The sequence below is a fragment of the Dendropsophus ebraccatus genome, chromosome 2 (genome assembly GCF_027789765.1).
Source record: "Dendropsophus ebraccatus isolate aDenEbr1 chromosome 2, aDenEbr1.pat, whole genome shotgun sequence".
NCBI classification, from domain to species: Eukaryota; Metazoa; Chordata; class Amphibia; order Anura; family Hylidae; genus Dendropsophus; species Dendropsophus ebraccatus.
In genome coordinates, this window is record NC_091455.1 from 12,019,455 (window position 1) to 12,042,107 (window position 22,653).

At 46.5% G+C, this 22,653-nt stretch overlaps 3 protein-coding genes across 11 annotated transcripts in view; 2 read left to right on the plus strand and 1 right to left on the minus strand.

Annotated features, from left to right (window-relative positions):
* Nucleotides 1-506: 506 nt before the first annotated feature.
* CHRAC1 (chromatin accessibility complex subunit 1) lies at nucleotides 507-2,564 on the minus strand. The gene is made up of 3 exons (XM_069959808.1): nucleotides 2,283-2,564; nucleotides 1,817-1,943; nucleotides 507-901 (listed from the first exon to the last, which is right to left on the minus strand). Exons 1-3 carry the CDS (start codon nucleotides 2,403-2,405, stop codon nucleotides 630-632), a joined length of 522 nt encoding a protein of 173 aa, XP_069815909.1. The 5' UTR covers nucleotides 2,406-2,564; the 3' UTR covers nucleotides 507-629.
* Nucleotides 2,565-7,606: 5,042 nt separating this feature from the next.
* The window catches only part of TRAPPC9 (trafficking protein particle complex subunit 9), a 348,662-nt gene continuing 333,615 nt past the window's right edge, over nucleotides 7,607-22,653 (plus strand). For 4 of the 6 annotated variants that reach the window (XM_069957051.1, XM_069957054.1, XM_069957055.1 and 1 more), the window contains exons 1-5: nucleotides 7,809-7,890; nucleotides 10,540-11,143; nucleotides 11,735-11,880; nucleotides 13,829-13,957; nucleotides 14,768-14,794. In XM_069957051.1, the coding sequence (XP_069813152.1) occupies nucleotides 10,557-11,143; nucleotides 11,735-11,880; nucleotides 13,829-13,957; nucleotides 14,768-14,794 (889 nt within the window). In that variant the 5' untranslated portion in view covers nucleotides 7,809-7,890; nucleotides 10,540-10,556. Of the gene's footprint in view, nucleotides 7,697-7,808; nucleotides 7,891-10,058; nucleotides 10,188-10,539; nucleotides 11,144-11,734; nucleotides 11,881-13,828; nucleotides 13,958-14,767; nucleotides 14,795-22,653 lie in introns of those variants that run through there. The other 2 variants (XM_069957053.1, XM_069957052.1) reach the window with 2 other exon arrangements.
* Nucleotides 17,279-22,569, plus strand: LOC138782981 (uncharacterized). Of its 4 annotated transcripts, none has more exons than XM_069957059.1 (7): nucleotides 17,279-17,635; nucleotides 17,718-17,891; nucleotides 17,974-18,402; nucleotides 18,485-19,070; nucleotides 20,204-20,550; nucleotides 20,629-21,173; nucleotides 22,428-22,569. In XM_069957059.1, the coding sequence occupies exons 1-7, from the start codon at nucleotides 17,582-17,584 to the stop codon at nucleotides 22,483-22,485; spliced, it is 2,193 nt and encodes a 730-aa protein (XP_069813160.1). In that variant the 5' UTR covers nucleotides 17,279-17,581; the 3' UTR covers nucleotides 22,486-22,569. The 4 variants fall into 4 exon arrangements, with proteins under 4 accessions (XP_069813160.1, XP_069813161.1, XP_069813158.1 ...); XM_069957060.1 differs by having other exon boundaries at nucleotides 22,440-22,569; XM_069957057.1 differs by lacking the exon at nucleotides 22,428-22,569 and having other exon boundaries at nucleotides 17,284-17,635; nucleotides 20,629-22,230.

Below are 22,653 nucleotides of genomic sequence, written 5' to 3' on the forward strand. Positions count from 1 at the left end.
CCTGTTGCTCCTCCAGTAGTATATGGCCCCCCTGTTGCCCTCCCAGTAGTATTTAGCTTCCCTGTGCACTCTCCCCCAGTAGTATATAGCCCTGCTGTGTGCTCTCCCCCAGTAGTATATAGCCCCCCATGTGCGTTCTCCCCCTCCCAATTAGCCCCCCTGTGCGCTCTCCCCCTCCCAATAAGCCCCCTGTGCGCTCTCCCCCTCCCATATAGCCCCCCTGTGCGCCCTGCCCTTGTAGTATATAGCCCCCTGTGAGCTCCCCCAATTAGTATATAGCCCCCCCTGTGCGCTCCACCGCAAATCCCATTGAAAAGGACAGGAAAACATACTTGGAAAAAAAATGTCAACTGATGAGAGCAACTGATGGGAACTGATGGGAACTGATGGTTTTTAATGAAAAGAAGGATAGAAAAACTGATGGCAACTTATATATGTAAACCCAGCCTTACACAGACACATAGCTCTGCAGAGGAGCTGTATACAAAAAAACACTCACTGCCGAGTAGTCCAAGAACGTCCCACAGAAGACGTCTATAAAGAAATTTATTGGGAGAAAGAAGGAAACATTATAAAAAAGTACAAAAATAAATCTACAATGAAGAAAAGTCTCTAAACCGTCCACAATGTTAATCATCTTCCTCTTCCTCATCATCATCATCCTCATTATCATCCTGCTGGTAATCCTTATCTTCTGCATCAGAGTCATCACTCTCTTCTTCCTCCTCATCATCTTCATCCTCCTCCTCTTGTTCTTCTTCTTCCTCCTCCTCCTCTTCCTCATCTTCCTCCTCCCCTTCTTCCTCCTCCTCCTCATCCTCGAGGTCATCATGGATGCCTTCTTCTTCCTTCACCAACATCTTTATGTAATCACTGGCCAGGATTTTCTTGGGCAAAATATCTGAGAAAGAAACAATGAGTATATGATGTAACTCAGGATCAGTACAGGATATAACTCAGGATCAGTAATGTAATGTATGTACACAGTGACCCCACCAGCAGAATAGTGAGTGCAGCTCTGGAGTATAATACAGGATGTAACTCAGGATCAGTAATGTAATATATGTACACAGTGACCCCACCAGCAGAATAGTGAGTGCAGCTCTGGAGTATAATACAGGATGTAGCTCAGGATCAGTAATGTATGTACATAGTGACCCCACCAGCAGAATAGTGAGTGCAGCTCTGGAGTATAATACAGGATATAACTCAGGATCAGTACATGATAAGTAATGTAATGTATGTACACAGTGACCCCACCAGCAGAATAGTGAGTGCAGCTCTGGAGTATAATACAGGATATAACTCAGGATCAGTAATGTAATGCATATACACAGTGACCCCACCAGCAGAATAGTGAGTGCAGCTCTGGAGTATAATACAGGATGTAACTCAGGATCAGTAATGTAATGTATGTACACAGTGACCCCACCAGCAGAATAGTGAGTGCAGCTCTGGGGTATAAAACAGGATGTAACTCAGGATCAGTAATGTAATGTATGTACACAGTGACCCCACCAGCAGAATAGTGAGTGCAGCTCTGGAGTATAATACAGGATGTAGCTCAGGATCAGTAATGTATGTACACAGTGACCCCACCAGCAGAAAAGTGAGTGCAGCTCTGGGGTATAAAACAGGATGTAACTCAGGATCAGTAATGTATGTACACAGTGACCTCAGCAGCAGAATAGTGAGTGCAGCTCTGGAGTATAATACAGGATGTAACTCAGGATCAGTAATGTAATGTATGTACACAGTGACCCCACCAGCAGAATAGTGAGTGCAGCTCTGGGGTATATTACAGGATATAAGTTACCAGAAAGAAACTGGAAAGTCTCGGACTCCTCTGCGGTGTGTGACAGGTCGTCGTATGTCAGGGTGTTGGTCTCTTTGCCGGTACCGTGTTTATATGAGTACATCGCCAGGTATTTCACGAACAGCTCCTGCCGGAGGGGAGAGACGGACGCATAAAAACAAGAGAAGGAGTGAATACAGGCTGCTGAGGGACTCCAATCCCTTCATTCACTGTAGAAGCCATTTCATGTGTTAGCTAGAGCTCTGCTTGCTGTCAGTGAATAGTAACATCCATGCAGGCCTACTCCCCCCACAGCTGATGGTTTGTTACAGTTGCATCCTGGATTTTGTGGATTAGATGTAGAGATGCCATATACTGCCCCACTCCTGTATTATCCCTTCCCCAGTCACCCCTATCCTGCATCTTCCCAGTGACGTCACCTGCCCCATGGCGTCACTCCCTGCCCCCTCCTGTGACGTCACGTTACCGTAGCTTTGGCGGTGATGAGCAGCGCGTCCTGGTTGATGCTGGACACATCGGGGGAACTCTTCATGATCAGTTTGATCCGGGACAAAGGCAGAGACACCAGCCGGCTCTCAGTCCCCGCCATCTCCCCTGTGTGAGCGGAAACAATAAAGCTTTATGTATTCAAAACAACACAGACAGCGTGCAGCGGCCCGAACTACATCTCCCACGATCCTTCGCGGCGGGAGTGGCGCTTGGGCTCCGTTTCTAGAAGACCTGGGGCCCCATAGGATCCTGGCCCGGCAGGACTCAGAGTCCAGAGCTACCAGCAGGGGCAGTAAGCAGCTGCCGGAGCGCCACACAAGGCTGGGAGGCGGCCATTACAGCGAGGGATCATGGGAGTTGTAGTTCTTTGTACAGTCTAGCTGTTTGCTCTTTTGTATTGGGGACATAATAGACCTAGCATATGTACAATGGGTTTGTGGCCTGAGGCAACCAATCGGGCAGAAGCTTTAGTTTTCCAGCGGACTTATGGGAAATCATAGCTGTAATCTAGTTGCTATAGGTTACAGACAAAGAGGGGCACGCAGTATGGTGAATGTAAAAAAAACCACCCAAGTAAAATTACCCAACCAGGTGCCCTGGAGACTGTATCAGTGATTACAGTGCAGTTACATCCAGTCACTACAGGGGGCATCTTCTCTGCCTGGAGGTGGTCACCTTCCACATCTTTTCCATCTGGACCAGACCGCAATGATAATTTCTCTCATTATTCCTTTCTGAAGAATCCCCTGTACCTTATATTACTAGCTCCCTCCCCCATACATGTATAATGCCCCCCTTATGCCCCCAGACATTTATAATGCCCCCTATGTGCCCCCATACATGTATAATGCCCCCTCTATGCCCCCAGACATTTATTATGCCCCCACTGTGCACACCCATACATGTATTATGCCCCCAGACATTTATAATGCCCCCTATGTGCCCCCATACATGTATAATGCCCCCTCTATGCCCCCAGACATTTATTATGCCCCCACTGTGCACACCCATACATGTATTATGCCCCCAGACATTTATAATGCCCCCTATGTGCCCCCATACATGTATAATGCCCCCTCTATGCCCCCAGACATTTATTATGCCCCCACTGCCTCCAAGACATTTATAATGCCCCCTATGTGTCCCCAGACACATATAATGCCCCCTCTATGCCCCCAAGACATTCATAATGCCCCCTCTGTGACCCTAGCCATTTATAATGTCCCCTCTGCCCCCATTTATAATGCCCCTTCTCTGTCCCGACATTTATAATGCCCCCTCTGTAACCCACAAACATTTATAATAACCCCTCTGTGACCCCCAGACATTTATAATGGCCCCCTCTGCCCCCATTTATATTGCCCCCTATATGTCTACCACACATCAGTAATACCCCACAAATAATTATGCCCCCTCTGTGCCCTCTCCATTCCCCTCTATGTAAACCGCACATTAGGAATGCCCCATGGGTGAGTAAGGGTCCTTTTACAAAGACAGATTTTCAAAGCCAAAGCCAGGAACATATTATAAACAGGGAACAGGTCATAAAGGAAATGCTGAGGTTTCTTCTCACATCCCTTTCTGGCTTTGGCTTCAATAATAAATAAAATAATAAATAGGTGGGAGGGCTGCAGTAAGGGACATGACCACAGCTACACTGCAATGTGGAATTCAGGGAACCAGGAGGCCCCCACAGCCCCCACTAATCTAATGTTTCCTGTCCAGTGATGATTTTTTAGTTTTCTTAGTTTTTCAAGTCATTGCAAGTTTTTAATTTTCCACCAACATCTCCATATAAACCTTGTTGTTTTTGCGAGAGAAGTTGCTGTTATTATTGGCAGCACTATGAGGCCTGTGTGACTATTAACTTTTATTGATTTTATGCCACTCATCATGCAGTATCAAGACCAAATTTATGTTTTTTTTATTTATTTTTTTTTTTATATATTTTTTTCTACAATTCCACAATAAAAATAATATTTTTAATATATATATATTTTTTTTTTTCAGAGAAACAAAAACAACAGGGACCACCCAGGTGACTCAGGATCTCATTCCCGGCAAGATCCAAGGGCTACTCCAGCAAATATATTTTTCTTTCAAATCAACTGGGTTCAGAAAGTTATATGAATATGTAATTTACTTTTATTTAAAAATCTCCAGTCTTCCAGTACTTATCAGCTGCTGTATGTCTTGCAGAAATTCATGTATTCTCTCCAGTCTGACACAGTGCTCTCTGCTGCCCCCTCTGCCCGGTCCCGTCGCAGAGAAATCCCCGTCCGAAGCTGTGCGCTCGCTCACCAGAGATGAGTCTGACGTCCATAGAGAATAACTGGAGCCGTCATTCTTTATGGGCGTCGGACTCATTTCTGATGAGCGCGCGCACAGCTTCGGACGGGGATTTCTCTGCGACGGGACCGGGACTTTGTGGAAGTGGTAAGTATATGGGTCTGCACCGGGGGGGTCGGCCAGGCTCTGCCCCAGCACAGGGGGTTATAGGTTCCCTTTAAGAACAAAGGCCACTGAGTGCGGCTGCACCTGCTGAGGGATGTCCTGTAAATCACACAGTCCGGTCGTAAGTAAGGGACCATAAATGTCCCATACATACACGGCTCTTTTTAGGACACCTGCTGCTTCCTGTGACATCTAATTTGTACTCATTTGTATCCAGTCTATTGACAATGCTCTGTGAGCTCTACAGCTTGGACCCCAGACTGATACATTGTACACAGCTATTCCTGCTCTCAGCTGTATCCAGTGTAGACAATGCTCTGTGAGCTCCAGACTGATACATTGTACATAGCTAGTCCTGCTCTCAGCTGTATCCAGTGTAGACAATGCTCTGTGAGCTCCAGACTGATACATTGTACATAGCTAGTCCTGCTCTCAGCTGTATCCAGCGTAGACAATGCTCTGTGAGCTCCAGACTGATACATTGTACATAGCTAGTCCTGCTCTCAGCTGTATCCAGTGTAGACAATGCTCTGTGAGCTCCAGACTGATACATTGTACATAGCTAGTCCTGCTCTCAGCTGTATCCAGTGTAGACAATGCTCTGTGAGCTCCAGACTGATACATTGTACATAGCTAGTCCTGCTCTCAGCTTTATCCAATGTAGACAATGCTCTGTGAGCTGCAGACTGATACATTGTACATAGCTAGTCCTGCTCCCAGCTGTATCCAGTGTAGACAATGCTCTGTGAGCTCTATAGCCTGGACCCCAGACTGATACATTGTACATAACGTGTGCTGTTCTCTACTACTAGAGAGATTTAGAATTTTACAGAGCTAAGAGGCCTCCTGAAGAAGCTGTGCTGTGGAGAAACATGTCGGAGGGCTAAAGTTTCTGTTTTGTTTGCATAAACTGCTTTGGTGGACTAGTTAGATAGTAGATGATGATATAAGAGGGTAATGGCCACGACTGGTGACTAGGGTATATTCATATGGTTAGGTATGCAGTATACAGATCCTGCCTGGATTCTACAGACAATCCACAGCATAAATCCCTGGCTGACGCTTGGACTGCCCGGAGATCACGGTGCAGCACAGACATTATTTTGCGTGAATTTTTTCCCCCCTATGTGGGCGGGGAATGTGATGTGATGAAGGATCGTATGTGAAATCCACTGAAAATAACATCAGCAAAGAATATAAAAAAAAACGCTTCATTACAGTCAGCTACACAAGAGCCAACACAGGCCATGCTGACTCCATCCCACTCTCCTCACACCCTCTGGGTCACTATGGGACTTTTTTTTTCTTTCAAATCAGCCGCAGCCAGTGCTGGAGATTTGTACTTTACTTCTACTAAAAAAACTCCAATATTCCAGTACTTATCAGCTGCTGTATGTCCTGCAGGAAGTGGTGTATTCTTTCTAGTCTGACACAGTGCTCTCTGCTGCCACCTCTGTCCATGTCAGGAACTGTCCAGAGCAGGAGAGGTTTTCTATGGGGATTTGCTGCTGCTCTGGACAGTTCCGGACATGGACAGAGGTGGCAGCAGAGAGCACTGTGTCAGACTGGAAAGAATACTCCACTTCCTGCAGGACATACGATAGCTGATAAGTACTGGAAGACTGGAGACTTTTTAAAAGAAATAAATGACAAATTTCTGGCACTTGCTAAGTCCAGTTGTCTATAAACATTATTATTATTATTATTATTACTATTATTATTATTTTATGTACAGAGTGGGAGGGGGCTCGTCTTGTTGCGCCCTGATCTGTAGTTTTTATTGGTAAATACGAATTCTTAACTTTTTATTTTTTTTTTTTTTTTTCAAAAACAGGATCTGACGATTTTTTTTTGCCATTGACCCAGTGGGATGATATTGATTTTTTTTGTACTTTTTATATAATAAATGAGAAAGTAGGGAGACTTTTATTATGGGAATTTTTTTAAAACATTTGTTTTACTTTAAGGGTATAAACCCACACACCATATACGCAGCAGATATGCAACAAATACGCAGCAGATTTGTTGGTACAGATTTGATGCTGTGTTCAGTTATTTAGATCTAATCTGCTGCGAGTTTGCTGCGAGTTTGCTGCGAGTTTGCTGCGTATCGCAGCAGTAAATACGCTGCATATGCGGTGTGTGGGTTTATACCCTGAGGGTAGCTTCACACGGGCGGGCTCGCAGCGAGATTCTCGCTGCGAGCCCGGCAGGTCCTGTCAGTTTCCATAAACTACATACTTGCTGCGGACCGCAGCGAGTATGTAATTGTACCGCGCTTAACTCCTTCTACTCCCGCCGGCTCCCCCGCTGTAAGCAGCATACATTACCTGTCCTTGCTGCTCGGGTCCGGCGTCCTGCTCTCCCGCCCGGCCAATCAGTGGCTGCGGCTGGGCAACACACTAATTGGCCGGACGGGAGAGCAGGACGCCGGACCCGAGCAGCAAGGACAGGTAATGTATGCTGCTTACAGCGGGGGAGCCGGGCGGGAGTAGAAGGAGTTAAGCGCGGAACAATTACATACTCGCTGCGGTCCGCAGCAAGTATGTAGTTTATGGGAACTGCCAGGACCTGCCGGGCTCGCAGCGAGAATCTCGCTGCGAGCCCGCCCGTGTGAAGCTACCCTAAAAATGAATAATCTTTTAGTAATTTTGACGCATTTCGGCGCATTCTCCTTCCTGCATTGACCTACAGCGCCATCTAGCGTCCATGGCGGCATCTGCTCCTTTATTCGGCCTATTAAAACTTTCTGCCTTCTCAGTCCTAGTAACTAGTGACGCGTCCACCCGGCTAAAATCTGATTGGCTAGTCGTCAAAACAAAGAGGCTGGGAGCGAAACGCTCTACGCCAATCGTCGCGCTGTGGAACGTACCAACCTTTCAGGCCCCCGAGGGGGAGCCGAGATATATGATGTGATTCTCGTTTATAATAATACAGGTATCTCGTTTCAGGTTAATTAATCGATAGCTTTCACACACGTGACCGCGGTTGGTGAAGGTCGTCGTTTTATGGGCGCTGTTTCTATAACGACACCCCCCCTCTCAGCTGAGTTGTGTGCGCGCCCTCGAGGCTCCTCCTCCTGAGGAAACAGGAAGTGGCAGCAGAGTTGGGAGAGAGGAGCTGGGAGACAGGTGGGTGATTGGCGGCTGCTGTGTGCTGCCCCCTGCTGTTCTTATCCCCTCTGTGCATGGTGTGTGGGGCGTCACTGGGGCCCCTCTCTCCCTCCATAATCCGCACATTATTATCATCCTGGTTTTCTATAGGACACGGACACCTGTCACTGCTGATAGGTGGCCCTATATCCTCTATTCTATTACTGTGCAGGTGCCTTGTTGTATCCTATCTACATTACATTGTGGGGCCCCTGACTGTGCCATATACATAGGGTTCCATTTATCTTATGTGCATTCCTTATATCTAGCGCAATAGGAATTTTCCTTCAGGGATTTCCTCCTTCTTCTGTATATATAATGGCTGCATCCCTTCATCAGCATACCATGCATGGCCATTGTCCAGGGGGCTATCATTCTTGGGGTAGGGAACCTTGTTCTCACGCTACAGCTTTGGCTGTCATGGCATGATGGGAGTTGTAGTTTTGCAACGGCTGGAGAGCCAAGGTTCCCTGCCCTTGGAATAGGGCATTATAGTGCTGCAGAGGGCCCAGTCCTCAGTTGCTATGCACCGTGTGACCCTGCAGGGGGCAGCCATGGGCCATGTATAATAAAGGCTACAACCTTGTGACATCTGTGGTCCTGTATAGTTAGGGGCCCCCCATAGTGTAGGTATAGATCAGTCTTCCTCAGGCTGTGGCTGTCTAGGCATGATGGGCAGAGCTCCATTCTGGGGAATCCTCATCTAGATGATAGCGTTTTACATGGTAACATAGTTAATAAGGTTGAAAGAAGACAAGAGTCCATCAGGTTCAACCTAGGAGAATCCTACTGTGTTGATCCAGGGAAGGCGAAAACCCCTGTGAGGCAGACGACAACCGCCCCATCACAGGGAGAAAACTCCCTCCCGACTCCAATGGCGATCAGAATAATCCCTGGATCAACGTATCACCGGAAATCTAATGCCCATAACTTGTAATATTATATTTATCAAGAAAAGCATCCAGGCCTCCCTTGAACTTATTTATTGAATCGGCCATGACACCATCATGTGGCAGAGTGTCCCACAGTCTTACCCCTCGTACAGTAAAGAACCCGCGTCGATGCTGATGATGAAATCTTTTCCTCTAGACGTAGAGGATGCCCCCTTGTCATGGTTACAGACCTAGGAGTAAAAAGACTACTACAAAAATCTCTGTACTGTCCATTTATATATTTGTACATTGTGATCAGATCGCCCCTAAGACGTCTTTTTTCTAGTGTAAATAACCCCAAGCTTGATAACCTGTCCTGGTACTGTAACCCACCCATTCCCTTAATGACCTTTGTTGCCCTCCTCTGCACCCGCTCCAGTTCAGCTGTGTCCTTCTTATATACCGGTGCCCAAAACTGTACACAGTATTCCATGTGTGGTCTGACCAGTGATTTATAAAGAGGTAAAACTATGTTCTCATCTTTAGCATCTATACCTCTTTTGATGCACCCCATTATTTTATTAGCCTTGGCAGCTGCTGCCTGGCACTGATCACTAAAGTTGAGTTTACTGTCCACCAATACCCCCAGGTCCTTTTCGGAAGTAGTTTTACCCAGTGTTTTATTATTTAGCACATAACTGTACTTATTATTTCTACGGCCCAAGTGCATAACCTTACATTTATCCACATTAAACTTCATTTGCCATTTCTCTGCCCAGGCCTCCAGCTTCTCCAAATCCCTCTGTAATATGATATTACCCTCCTCTGTGGTGATTACTTTACCCAGTTTAGTATCATCTGCAAAAATGGAGATTCTACTCTGTAGCCCCTCTACAAGATCATTAATAAAAATATTAAAAAGAAGTGGTCCCCCACTAATAACTAAAACCCAATCTGAATATGTTCCATCAATGCCTACGCTGTTTTCCCCAAGTCCCAGCACCCTCATTTTGTAGACCAACCTTTCATGCGGCACAGTATCAAATGCCTTTGAAAAGTCCAGATACACAACATCCACAGCCTCCCCCATGTCCAGTCTATAACTTACCTCTTCATAGAAGCCGATCAGATTAGTCTGACAGGACCGATCCCTTATTAGTCCACGCTGGTGCTCTGTTATAAGATCATTTTCATTAAAGTGTCACTGTTTCATTTTTTTGCAGAAATCAATCCACTGCTCATTATCAGGAAATTTCGACTCTTTTACATCAGTCGGGCCCTGTGTAACCTATGGAGAGGGGAGGAGGGAGGAGGAAGGAGGCAAATTAGTCTCCAGCAGAGAGCAGAGAACAAAGGATTACACAGCGGGACCTGTGTGAAAGCCAGTGTTCAGAGGTCAGAGAGGTCAGTGCTGACTTCAGAGGAGATAGCCCGGTGATGTAGCTGTAAATACACTCTTTGTTGTCCTGTTTTGGTGCCTCATCTCCCTCCACCCCTCCCCTCTCCATAAGAAAACCATGAAGACAGGGGGGAGAGCTTCAAACTGCCTTTTAATGATAAAAATGCATTATTCGACTAATAAACCAAATACTAATTTTCTTAAAATCACCTGTACTATTGATTTCTGCAAAAAAAAAAAATTTAAACGCCAGTGACATTCTTTTTGCCGGAGTACCCCTTTAACCAAGAAAAGAGAATACTCCTTTAGATGCTTGGAGCAATGTCTGTGTTGATCCTTCTAGTCTTATCTTCTCAGGGTCTTCTCGTGTCAGAATGAGTGTCCCAGACTACATGCAATGTGCCGAGGACCACCAGACCCTCCTGGTGGTCGTCCAGTATGTGGGGGTCATGAAAAGTGAGAACTTCTTCAAGATCTACAAACGCATCTCCTCAGTGTCTCAGGTGAACGTGGCCAGCTCCCAGCGCACCTTGTACATCCGTTACCGCCATCAGTATCCGGTAGAGAACAACGACTGGGGAGACTTCCAGACCCATCGGAAAGTGGTCGGTCTCATCTGTGTGGCAGAGTGCGGCGCCCCCAGCGAACTGTCCTCCATATTCCGGAAATTTGAGCAGAACAAGGAAGTTTACAGCTCCACATTGTACGACTCCCGTCTCTTTGTGTTTGGTCTGAAGGAAGAGCTGGCAGATAAGTCTCGTCCTGAAGTAGCCCTGTACCCCAGCTATGAGGACTGCGAGTCACTAGAGAAACGGGTGGAGGAATTCATCCAGTCCTTCTTATTCACCGTATTGGAGAGCAAAAGACTGGACAGGACCAGCGAGAAGTCCGGGGAGAAGATCCCCCTGCTGTATGTACCATTTGAGAAGAAAGACTTTGTGGGCCTGGATCCAGACAGCAGGTTTGTGCACAGATCCTGAGTTACATCCTGTATTATACTCCAGAGCTGCACTCACTATTCTGCTGGCGGGGTCACTGTGTACATACATTACATTACTGATCCTGAGTTACATCCTGTATTATACTCCAGAGCTGCACTCACTATTCTGCTGGCGGGGTCACTGTGTACATACATTACATTACTGATCCTGAGTTACATCCTGTATTATACTCCAGAGCTGCACTCACTATTCTGCTGGTGAGATCACTGCGTACGTACATACATTACATTGCTGATCCTGAGTTACATCCTGTATTATACTCCAGAGCTGCACTCACTATTCTGCTGGTGGGGTCACTGTGTACATACATTACATTACTGATCCTGAGTTACATCCTGTATTATACCCCAGAGCTGCGCTCACTGTTCTGCTGGTGGGGTCACTGTGTACATACATTACTGATCCTGAGTTACATCCTGTATTATACCCCAGAGCTGCACTCACTATTCTGCTGGTGTGGTCACTGTGTACATACATTACATTGCTGATCCTGAGTTACATCCTGTATTATGACACTAGTCTCTATGTAACCTGTCCCGCTCTTCGCTCAGGCATTATAAGAAGCGATGTCAGGGACGGATGAGGAAGCATGTGGGGGACCTCAGTCTGCAGGCCGGGATGCTGCAGGACGCCCTCATCCATTACCACATGGCTGTAGAGCTGCTGCGAGCCGTCAATGACTTTGTGTGGCTGGGAGGTAAGAGACGATGTATAGTCGATGCTCCGGAATATTCCAGGCTGTCCATGTAGGAGAATCATGGTGGTTCTGGCTTCTTTACCATCTGAGTCATAGAATCACAGAGGATGATGGTTTTATATAGGATGAGAGAAACACAGCACCACCCCTGCTGTCAGGCTGTGTGTGGTATTGCAGTTCATCTCTGTTCAATGAATTAGAACTGAACTCAACTCCCCGCACCCAACCTGAGAAAGGGAGGCGCTTTCCATGGACATAAGGAACCCCTTTACCCCCTTAAGGACCACGGGCGTACATTTACGCCCCCACTGCCTAGGCCTTAAAGAGTCACTGTCGTATTTTTTTTTTTTGCAGAAATCAATAGTCCAGGCGATTTTAAGAAACTTTGTAATTGGGTTTATTAGCCAAATCTGCCATTATCTGCATGTAAAAAGCCTTTTCCCAGGTCCCCCCCTCCTTCCTCTTTTTCATCCACTCTGAAAAATCTGAAAATTGTGACTTGTTGCAGGAGACGTCCCCTGTCTGCTCTATGGAGAGGGGAGGGGGGAGGAGGAAGGAGGGAGTTAGCCGGCAGCAGAAAGCAGATAACAGAGGATTACAGGCACGGAGCTGGGTGACAGCTGTAATCCGAGCTCAGACAGGTCACTGGTGACTGTCACAGGAGATATCCCGTGAGGGATTTGTAGATTAACTCTTTGTTGTCCTGTTTTGGTCTTTTCTTTAGCTCTCTCCATAGGAGAACAATGAAGACAGGGGGGAGAGCTTCAAACTGCTTTTTCATGATAAAAATGCATTTTTCGGATAATAAACCCAATTACAAAGTTTCTTAAAATCGCCTGGACTATTGATTTCTGCAAAAAAAAAATTCACGACAGTGACACTTTAAAGCAGGAGGGCGTAAATCTACACCCTGCCGGGATACCAGGCTATGGAGCGTGCTCCTGAGCTGAGCTCGCCCCATAGCTGGTGAGGACTGGCTGCTGGCCTCCCCCAATAAAAGTGAAAATCACCCCCCCCATCCCATTTTGTACATAAAACACATACAAATAATAAATTTAATTAACATATAATATACCGTAGCGTGCGTAATCGTCCGATCTATTAAAATAAAACAATTTTGTTCCTGTACAGTCACCTGTGTGAATAAAAAGCGGTAAAAAAAACACAGGCGTTGCTTTTTTAAAATTTTTATGTATAAAAAAAATTAATAAAATGTGATCAATACGATATAGAAAAAAAGTTACAAAAAAAAACTAGAGATCATGTCGAAAAAAATGATGCCCCATACGACCCTGTAGGTGGAAAAATAAAAGCGCTATAGGAGTCTGCAAAAAAAAAAAAAAAAGTTTTACTGCTAATAAAAATAGTAAAACGTTAGAAAACCTAGTAAACCTGCATATGGCCGTGTTCAGACCGACCTGTAGAATAAAGTAGAAATGTCAGTTATACCATAAAGTGCATTACGTAAACAAGGAACCCTCCAAAATTAGCGGAATCACATTTTTTGACCCCAATTCACCCCATAAATGATATTTTTGGGCTTCCATTATTCATTTTAGGGCAGATTGAAATAAGTAATTACGAAGTACACCTGTTCCTGAAAAAAACAAGCCCTCACATGGCCCTGTAGGTGGAAAAATAAGAGTTATGGGGCTTAGAAGGCGAGGAGGAAAAAACGAAAACGCAAAGGTGACAATTGGCCTGGTCCTTAAGGGGTTAAGGCACGACCAGCAGAGGTTCCTGTGCTATGCACGTGCTGTAAACACACATATCAGGTTAGGATATACTCTTATCGCTCCCCCACATGTGAGTTATGTGTACCACCAGATTCAGGGACCCCCAAGACCCTCACAGATTGGGCGATAGTCAGTCATGTGATGTGATGGAGTGATCGGCCGCTCTGTTACAGGGCACATTATAATAGACGTTTCCCCTTGTGCTGTTACAGCCGCATTGGAGGGATTGTGCTCGGCATCCGTCATCCATCACTACCCAGCCGGGACAGGAGGGAAGATGGGGGCCCGCCGCACACAGAGCGCTGCCCTGTCCGCTGATGCTGGTAAAAGGCACAGACCAGGTATGGGGATCAGGGAGAGCAGGGGTTACACTCTACACTGGATACAGCTGAGAGCAGCACTAGCTATATACTATGTATCAGTCTGGAGTCCAGGCTGTAGAGTTCACAGAGCATTGTCTACACTGGATACAGCTGAGAGCAGGACTAGCTATGTACAATGTATCAGTCTGCAGCTCACAGAGCATTGTCTACACTGGATACAGCTGAGAGCAGGACTAGCTGTGTACAATGTATCAGTCTGCAGCTCACAGAGCATTGTCTACACTGGATACAGCTGAGAGCAGGACTGGCTATGTACAATGTATCAGTCTATAGAGTTCACAGAGCATTGTCTACACTGGATATATCTGGGAGCAGGACTAGCTGTGTACAATGTATCAGTCTACAGCTCACAGAGCATTGTCTACACTGGATACAGCTGAGAGCAGGACTAGCTATGTACAATGTATCAGTCTGGAGTCCAGGCTGTAGAGCTCACAGAGCATTGTCTACACTGGATACAGCTGAGAGCATGACTAGCTATGTACAATGTATCAGTCTGGAGTCCAGGCTGTAGAGCTCATAGAGCATTGTCTACACTGGATGCATAAACACAAGCTCACCATTCTGGAGAGCCGATTCTATACTAAATGTGTCTACAAGACTATAAAGTGCATCAGATTATTAGATATCCAGCTACAATCTAGACAAAAGTAATGGATCCTGGATAAGGGTCAGGAGATCGGTGATGATCAGTTATGTGTTTGTTACTGATCTTTGACGTCTCACTCTTAATCTATCTTTCCTTTTTTCTTCTTTGCATGGGACCAGGAGCTCAGGAGGTTCTCATAGACCCAGGTAAGGAGACACAGCCTGCTCTCACTGCTGCCCCCTGCTGAGATTTGTGATGTTTGCGCCTCCAGGTGGTGTGGGAGGTGACAACTACGCTGATCTCATTTCACAAAAATTGTTTGTTGTCCGTGTCCTCAACTTTTAGAAAAAGGTGTGAATAGTGGGGGTCTCGCTGCAGAGCCCCCCACCTCCAGGAGAACCTGTTTCTCTGGACTTACTTATTTGGTGTCTATGGAGCCGTCCAGAGAAACAGGAGATAGATGGCTGTGAGCCAGGGACCCAAAGGCTTTACCCCACCCGGTGTAATGATCCCTGCAGCGACCCAGACCAATCCGAATTTTTGACATGTCAAAACATATTCTCAATGACCGCAACATTTTATGAACATACTTTCCTGGAATGACAAGATACAGCACAGTGGGAGTTACACAACAGCTGCTGGACCACAGGTCGGGGGATGCTAGGTTAAAGGGTCTTAGGATATTAATTTAAGGTCATCTTATGGCATTAGGGGAGGTCCTGAGACCAGCAACTGATCCTGGTCCACTAGTACGGTCACAGTAGGGCCCATAGTAGGGATTACCGGCATAGTAGGGATCTCCAGCAAAATAGTTTTCTTTCAGATCAGCTGGTTTCAGAAAGTAAAATAGATTTGTCATTTAATTATATTTTTAATACCTCCAGTCTTCCAGTACTTATCAGCTACTGTATGTCCTGCAGAAAGTGGTGTATTCTCCCCAGTCTGACACAGTGCTCTCTGCTGCCACCTCTGTCCATGTCAGGAACTGTCCAGAGCAGCAGCAAATCCTCATAGAAAACCTCTCCTGCTCTGGACAGTTCCTGACATGGACAGAGGTGGCAGCAGAGAGCACTGTGTCAGACTGGAAAGAATACACCACATCCTCCAGGACATACAGCAGCTGATAAGTACTGGAAGGCTGGAGATTTTTAAACAGAAGTAAATCAAAAATGTATATAACTTTCTGATACCAATTGATTTAAAAGAAAACAAAAAAGGAATCAATGGAGTACCCCTTTAATCAGACAACAGCTCCAAGGGAAATAATTGGAGATATAGGACATACCGCTGTGATTGTGGTTTTGCAGGGATTTCCTATCCCATCCTATTTCAGAGTGGCTGATACCAGGGTATGACAGATTTGATAAGACTACAGGCTTTATGTCGCTATATAATCTCCATGTTCCTTCCTTCCTCACTGCCTGGGAAGAGGACTTGAATACCTCTTTCTCCGCGGCACAAGTGGACCAAGTGTTCACATGCACACACTCCTCCTCGATCTCTTCTCGTCTCCAGGAAGCTGGGTAAAAGCTACTCTCCCGGTGGTACCGGGTTCCTACCCGCCTACATTGGATTTTCCTTGAAGTGTCCCCACAATGTTGGAGGAATTGCGGCGGAGAAGGATCCCTTTTACATATATTTTGGAGCTGTCCCTTCTGGAGGCAAGTGTGGCGTATTACCTCCACTTTCACTGACCGCCAGCTCCCTTTCTCTCCTGCGCTATTCCTCCTACATCTGTCCGACATTCCACCCAGAAGCTTCCGTCTCTCAGTTCTCCGACACCTGATCAACGCTGCCCGGGCCTGTATTCCCGCCCTGTGGCGCCAACCCGACCCACCTAGCCTCTCCATGTGGATCCGGAAAGTAGAAGAGATCAAACGCATGGAGGACCTCACTGCACAACTGCACGATTGGAATTCCCGGTTCTATCGGACTGTGTTTTACTGGGATTAATTCACCGACACCGTCGAATATAGATCTTTACTGGTTCAGTGAGGAACCATCCATTCCCCCCACTCTATGGACGCTGTGCTCCCCTCTCGCCCTCTCGTCTCCCTTTCCTCCTTCTCCCCTCTTTCTCCCCTTTCCATCCTTCCCCTTGGTTTTGCATTGAGCGCTAGCTCACTCCCTACCCTTACTGATGGTAAAAGCTAGTTTTGTATGGGAGCCGTGGATTGTTTCCATCGGCTCGTTTTCCCGGTCATGGGCCTATGTTTGCATTTCTGATGTTTTCTGTTTGTATGAGTGCCTTTGCGCCCGTAAGGACACCAGATGTTTCTCTTCTCGCCCTATGACGGCACCCCTGGAGAGGACCACCTCCTATTCCCATTGGACAGGAAACAGAACACTGGACCTTAAAAGAATCGCCTCCTCTCACCACACCAGTTACTGTTTCCTGTCCCATGGGAGAAGGACATGGAGGGTCTCCTCCAGGGACCTTCATAGGGCTGAGGGATCACCGGCAGACGGGTACCGGCTCCCGAGGTATTTATACCTGAAGACTGAGGCCCGTCCAGCACCTCCAGATGATCGGGCCCCGCGCGTCTCCCGGCCCCTCTGGCGTCCGTCCCGGTGAGTAGGACGGCGGGGATGCGCATGCGCGAACTGGGGGACGCAAGAACGCAATGACGCAGTGGCGCGATGACGTAATGACGTCGGCGCAGCGTCCCCACGTGTCGCGGCGCGCTCCCGGAAGCCGTGATGACACGGGACGGGCTTCCGGAGGGGGGATGTCCCTATAGGCCTTGCTCTATAGGCCCAGGCCACGGCTTGCCGGGGGTGACGGCGGGAGGGTGTGCCGCATCAGCGCCGCGGCGGGGGCGGGGTCAGCCGGCCCTAGGTGCATTGGCGCCATATTTAAAGCAGCAGAGCTCAGAGTGCCTTGCACCTGCATAAAGAGCCTGCTGCTAGGAAGACGGTTACTGTGTGCTGTGCTGTGCTTTGCTGTGCTTTGCTGTGACAGCTGTGGGGACCTGAGACCAATCCTGGGTCAGATGGAGTCCCAAGGCGCTGAACAATCCCAGACCTCTGCTACAGATAATCCAGCGGTATGGTGTGGTAAGAGGGGTTCTCCCCATATATGTATTTTAAACACACTATCTTATCAGGATGTTATGGTTTGTATTTTAGGAGGGATCCTCTAAAAAGGAGCGTACTAAGATTAAGGAGTGTCCGGTCTGCAGAAAGAGGCTTAGTAGTTCATACAATAAGACCTTGTGTGGGGGGTGCATGAACCGAGTATTAGAAGATCAAGGACCATCCTTCATTAGAAACATGAGAGACATGGTTAGGCAAGAAATCAGGGTAGGTAGAAGTATCTTGTTTCATCATTTAAATTTCGCTTTAGCTCCCCTCTACGAGTGTACTTATTGTTGTATTTCTGCAGGCCTCCCTACCCTCTCGCCCAACTTCCTCTGAGACGCCTGGAGTCAGCATTAACCCACCTCCTGACTCTCAGCCACTGGTCATTGCAGGACCAAGTCAGCAGATGGATCCCTCTCCTATAAATGAGGAAGATCAGGATCTATCACTAGAGGTGGACGATCAGGGTGAATTAGCCTCTGATCCAGAGGAGATCTCAGGGGAGGACTCTGCAGGGTCACTGTTACCAATTGAATCCATAGACGCTCTCATTAAAAATGTCAGACTAACTATGGAGATTGACGATACCCCTCAACCCAGATCCGTACAGGACATTATGTTTGAGGGGTTAGCCCCAAAAAAGAGACTGGTGTTTCCAGTACACCAGAGTATTAAGACTCTTATCTGTCACGAGTGGGCTAATCCAGACCGGAAATTCTTTATCCCACGGGCTGTAAGTCTGGTATTACATCTATCTTTGAAGAAAACTATGTAATATGACACTTATATTGATTCTAACCTTTTCCTATTTTTAGTACAAAAGGAAATATCCCTTCGGTCAGGAGGACTGTGAATCCTGGGAGGGGGCCCCTAAGATAGATCATCCAGTGGCGAAGATCTCAAAAAAGAATGCACTGCCCTTCGAGGACACAGCAGTGCTTAAAGACCCTCTAGATAAGAGAGCCGATATATATTTAAAGAAGTCTTGGGAAGCATCCACATCCGCATTCAAGCCTTTGATTGCGACGACTTCAGTAGCTAGGTCACTAAAAATGTGGATGACTGAACTTAAAGATAAGGTCAAGGAGAGTAATCCAAATCAGGACTTTAATCAGGCATTTACTACGATTGACAATGCTGTGTCATTTATTTCAGAAGCATCAGCAGATGCCCTAAAGCTGTCAGCCCGATCAGCGGCCCTTTCAAACTCAGCCCGAAGATCTATATGGGTAAAGGAGTGGAAGGGTGATACCACATCAAAGGCCAAGCTATGTGGAGTCCCATGTGAAGGGAAGCTTCTATTTGGGTCTGCCCTGGAGTCTATCCTAGAGAAGGCCTCTGACAGAAAGAAGGGATTCCCCCTTATACCCCAACAGACCAGTAGACCATTCAGGGGAAGAGGTAGGAGACCTAGGGGGGGAAATGTCAGTAGTAGGAAAGATTGGCGACCTCAGAAGAAGAATAAGGGTTTTCTCTTTCCTTCTTCTGACAAAAAGGCCCCTCAATGACATGAGGTCCCTGTGGGAGGGCGTTTAGCTTGTTATTTTTCACAGTGGTGTACAATTTCTGGTAGCACTTTTGTGTTGGATACAATAAAATTTGGCCTTAAAATTTCTTTTTCGTCCTCCCCAGGGGAAAGATTTGTATGTACTGACCTGTCATCAGACCCTGACAAACACATGGCTCTTCTAGCTGAGATCCATTCCCTTCTAAATAAAAAAGTGCTTATCCCGGTTCCCGGGGAACAGAGGGGAGTGGGATTCTACTCCACTTTGTTTCTTGTGAAAAAGCCCAATGGTTCATACAGAACAATAATTAATCTCAAGCCACTAAACAGGGCCCTTACTTACGAGAGGTTCAGAATGGAGTCAATATCTTCTGCTATTCTGAATCTCTCGGAAAACTGCTTTATGGCCACCATCGATCTCAGGGATGCTTATTATCATATTCCTATGCATCCTGACCATTACAGATTTCTGAGAGTGGCGGTGAACATGGGCTCAGAGTTTTCTCATTTCCAGTTTACAGCCATGCCATTTGGTATCTCTCAAGCTCCCAGAGCATTCACCAAGGTAATGGCAGAAGTCATGGCACATGTGAGAGAAAGGAATATCATCATTGTCCCCTACCTTGATGACTTTCTGATTATTAACAATTCACAGACGGCCCTAGAGACAGATATTAGATTCATAGAGTCAGTTTTTTTCTCTCTGGGATGGGAGGTCAATGAGGAAAAATCCAACAAAACGCCTAGCCAGCGGTGTAAATTCCTGGGGATCTACCTAGACTCCAGGGTTCAAAGATCCTTTCTCCCAGAGAATAAGATCTTACAGGTCCAGACAAGAATCAGGCAGCTCTCGGCTGATCCCCTTACTACTATGAGGTCAGCCATGTCATTGTTAGGACTCTTGACTTCTTGTATCCAGGCAGTACCGTGGGCACAGTATCACACCAGAAGGCTCCAGTGTCAAATTCTGTCTGAATGGGATGGCGTAACTGATTCCCTAGATTCCCCTTTTTCTCTATCTCCACAGACTTTAAGATCCCTGTCCTGGTGGGAGCAACGGGAACATCTAGACAAGGGCCTTCCATGGAACATCACGGAAGTAAAGACTATTACAACAGACGCCAGTCCTTCTGGATGGGGGGCTCATACGGGACCTCTTCTTCTACAAGGGAAATGGAGCCCGGAAGAAGCCAGAGAATCCCAAAACGTACGGGAGTTAAAGGCAGTTTTTCTCTCTTTAATACAGGCACTACCAGAGCTTCAGGGGAGAAACGTAAGGGTACTGTCGGACAACGCGGCGGCAGTAGCCTACCTAAATCACCAAGGTGGAACCAGATCAACCGACCTGATGAGGATCACACACCATATCTTCAGGTTGGCAGAACCTCATTTTCTTTCTCTGACAGCACTACACCTAAAAGGATCAGACAATACAACAGCGGACTTCCTCAGCAGGAACAAGCTAAAACAAGGAGAATGGGAGCTATCCCAGGAGGTTTTCCATCAAATCTGCAGTCTCTGGGGGACCCCGAAAGCAGACCTGTTCGCCACCAGGACGAACAGAAAAGTAAGAGAATTTTATTCCCTGTCTCAGAAGGACAACCCCGCTGCCATAGACGCACTAGCACAGAATTGGGACAGCGGCCTCCTTTACGCCTTCCCACCGATCAGGCTTCTATCTCGGGTAATACGCAAGATCAGGCAGGACAAAGCAGACGTCATTCTGGTTGCTCCCTTCTGGCCCAGAAGGGTGTGGTTCGCCTGGTTGAGGAGACTGTCGATAGCAGACCCCTGGGTGCTTCCGGAGAGACGGGATCTCCTACACCAGGGACCAGTACTTCACCCGACAGCACAGAACCTTCACTTAACAGCCTGGCGTGTGAAAGGCAGCTTCTGATTGACAGAGGACTATCCCCTCAGGTGATATCCACACTTTTAGCCAGCCGAAAGAGGGTTACATCAGCCATTTACCTGAGAACTTGGAAGGCCTTTTGTAGGTACGTGAACCAGCCAATCAATGTAATTGCTCCTCCTAATATTCCACTAATTCTGGACTTTCTGCAGGAGGGTCTTAACATGAACTTGAGACCAAGCACTATAAAAGTTCAAATTTCAGCCCTTAGTGCACTTTTTGATTTCAGATTGGCTGAACATCCATGGGTAAAAAGGTTCACAAAAGCTGCAACTAGACTGGCTCCCAGTATAAAATCAAGACTCCCTCCTTGGGACTTAAATATAGTGTTATCAGGACTGACCATTTCTCCATTCGAGCCAATGTTAGAATTACCTATCAGGCTGCTATCCTGGAAACTTGCCTTCTTGCTCGCTATCACATCAGCCCGAAGGGTTAGCGAGATCAGAGCCTTCTCCATCAACCCTCCATACATGACAATTAGGGATGATAGAATTATCTTATCTCCTGACCCTGCCTTTCTCCCAAAGGTGGTATCCAATTTCCACAGGTCCCAGGAGGTAGTTCTTCCCTCATTTTGCACTAATCCATCCAACGATAGAGAGGCAGCCTTTCATACATTGGACGTTAGGCGTATTCTGTTACACTATCTGGAGGTCACTAGGGATTGGAGACAGACTGATAATCTCTTAGTATCCTTCCAGGGAAAGAACAAGGGTAAAGCAGCTACCTCACAAACCATCGCTAGATGGGTAAAACAGGCCATAGGGGAATGCTATAGATCCAGTGGAAAGGATATCCCCGTAGGGTTTGGGGCACACTCCACCAGAGCAGTAGCCACTTCCTGGGCAGAGAGGGCATCAGTCACATTAGAGCAGATCTGTAGGACCGCTACTTGGAGCACTCCACACACCTTCTTTAGACATTACAGATTACAACTATCGTCAACAGAGGACTTGACGTTTGGTAGAAGGGTACTGCACGCAGTGGTCCCTCCCTAGGCGGGGGAAATTCCTAATCTAATCTCCAGGGGTGCCGTCATAGGGCGAGAAGAGAAAACAAGAATTACTAACCGGTAATGTCTTTTCTTTGAGCCCATGACGGCACCCCGCCTAATACCCGCCCTTGAAAGAGATATGACATACCTTGACGTAGTTAATGTATGTTTAGATGTATATACTTTATTTAAAAAAAAAAAAAAAGAAAAAAAAAAGCATATATATATATATATATATATATATAGATATATAAAGATGTATATAGAGGTAGATATATACATATGGATATATGCAGATATTATATAACACAGTTAGTATGCTATGTTGTGTTTGTTAAAAAGATTCGCTCCTAGGATCCTTGCAAAGAACTGGTGTGGTGAGAGGAGGCGATTCTTTTAAGGTCCAGTGTTCTGTTTCCTGTCCAATGGGAATAGGAGGTGGTCCTCTCCAGGGGTGCCGTCATGGGCTCAAAGAAAAGACATTACCGGTTAGTAATTCTTGTTTTCTTGTTTCCTTTTACTGTAAAATGTGAAAATTGAATAAAAATTTAGAATAAAAAAAAATAAA

Coding starts and splice junctions, on each gene's coding strand:
- CHRAC1 (XM_069959808.1), bottom strand. CDS start 2,405: ATGGCGGGGACTGAGAGCCGGCTGGTGTCTCTGCCTTTGTCCCGGATC. Junction 1,944..2,282: donor TCATCACCGCCAAAGCTACG/GTAACGTGACGT, acceptor CCCCTCCGGCAG/GAGCTGTTCGTGAAATACCT. Junction 902..1,816: donor GACTTTCCAGTTTCTTTCTG/GTAACTTATATC, acceptor TTTCTTTCTCAG/ATATTTTGCCCAAGAAAATC.
- LOC138782981 (XM_069957057.1), top strand. CDS start 17,582: ATGGAGTCCCAAGGCGCTGAACAATCCCAGACCTCTGCTACAGATAAT. Junction 18,403..18,484: donor AATTCTTTATCCCACGGGCT/GTAAGTCTGGTA, acceptor TCCTATTTTTAG/TACAAAAGGAAATATCCCTT. Junction 19,071..20,203: donor TAGACCATTCAGGGGAAGAG/GTAGGAGACCTA, acceptor CTATCTCCACAG/ACTTTAAGATCCCTGTCCTG.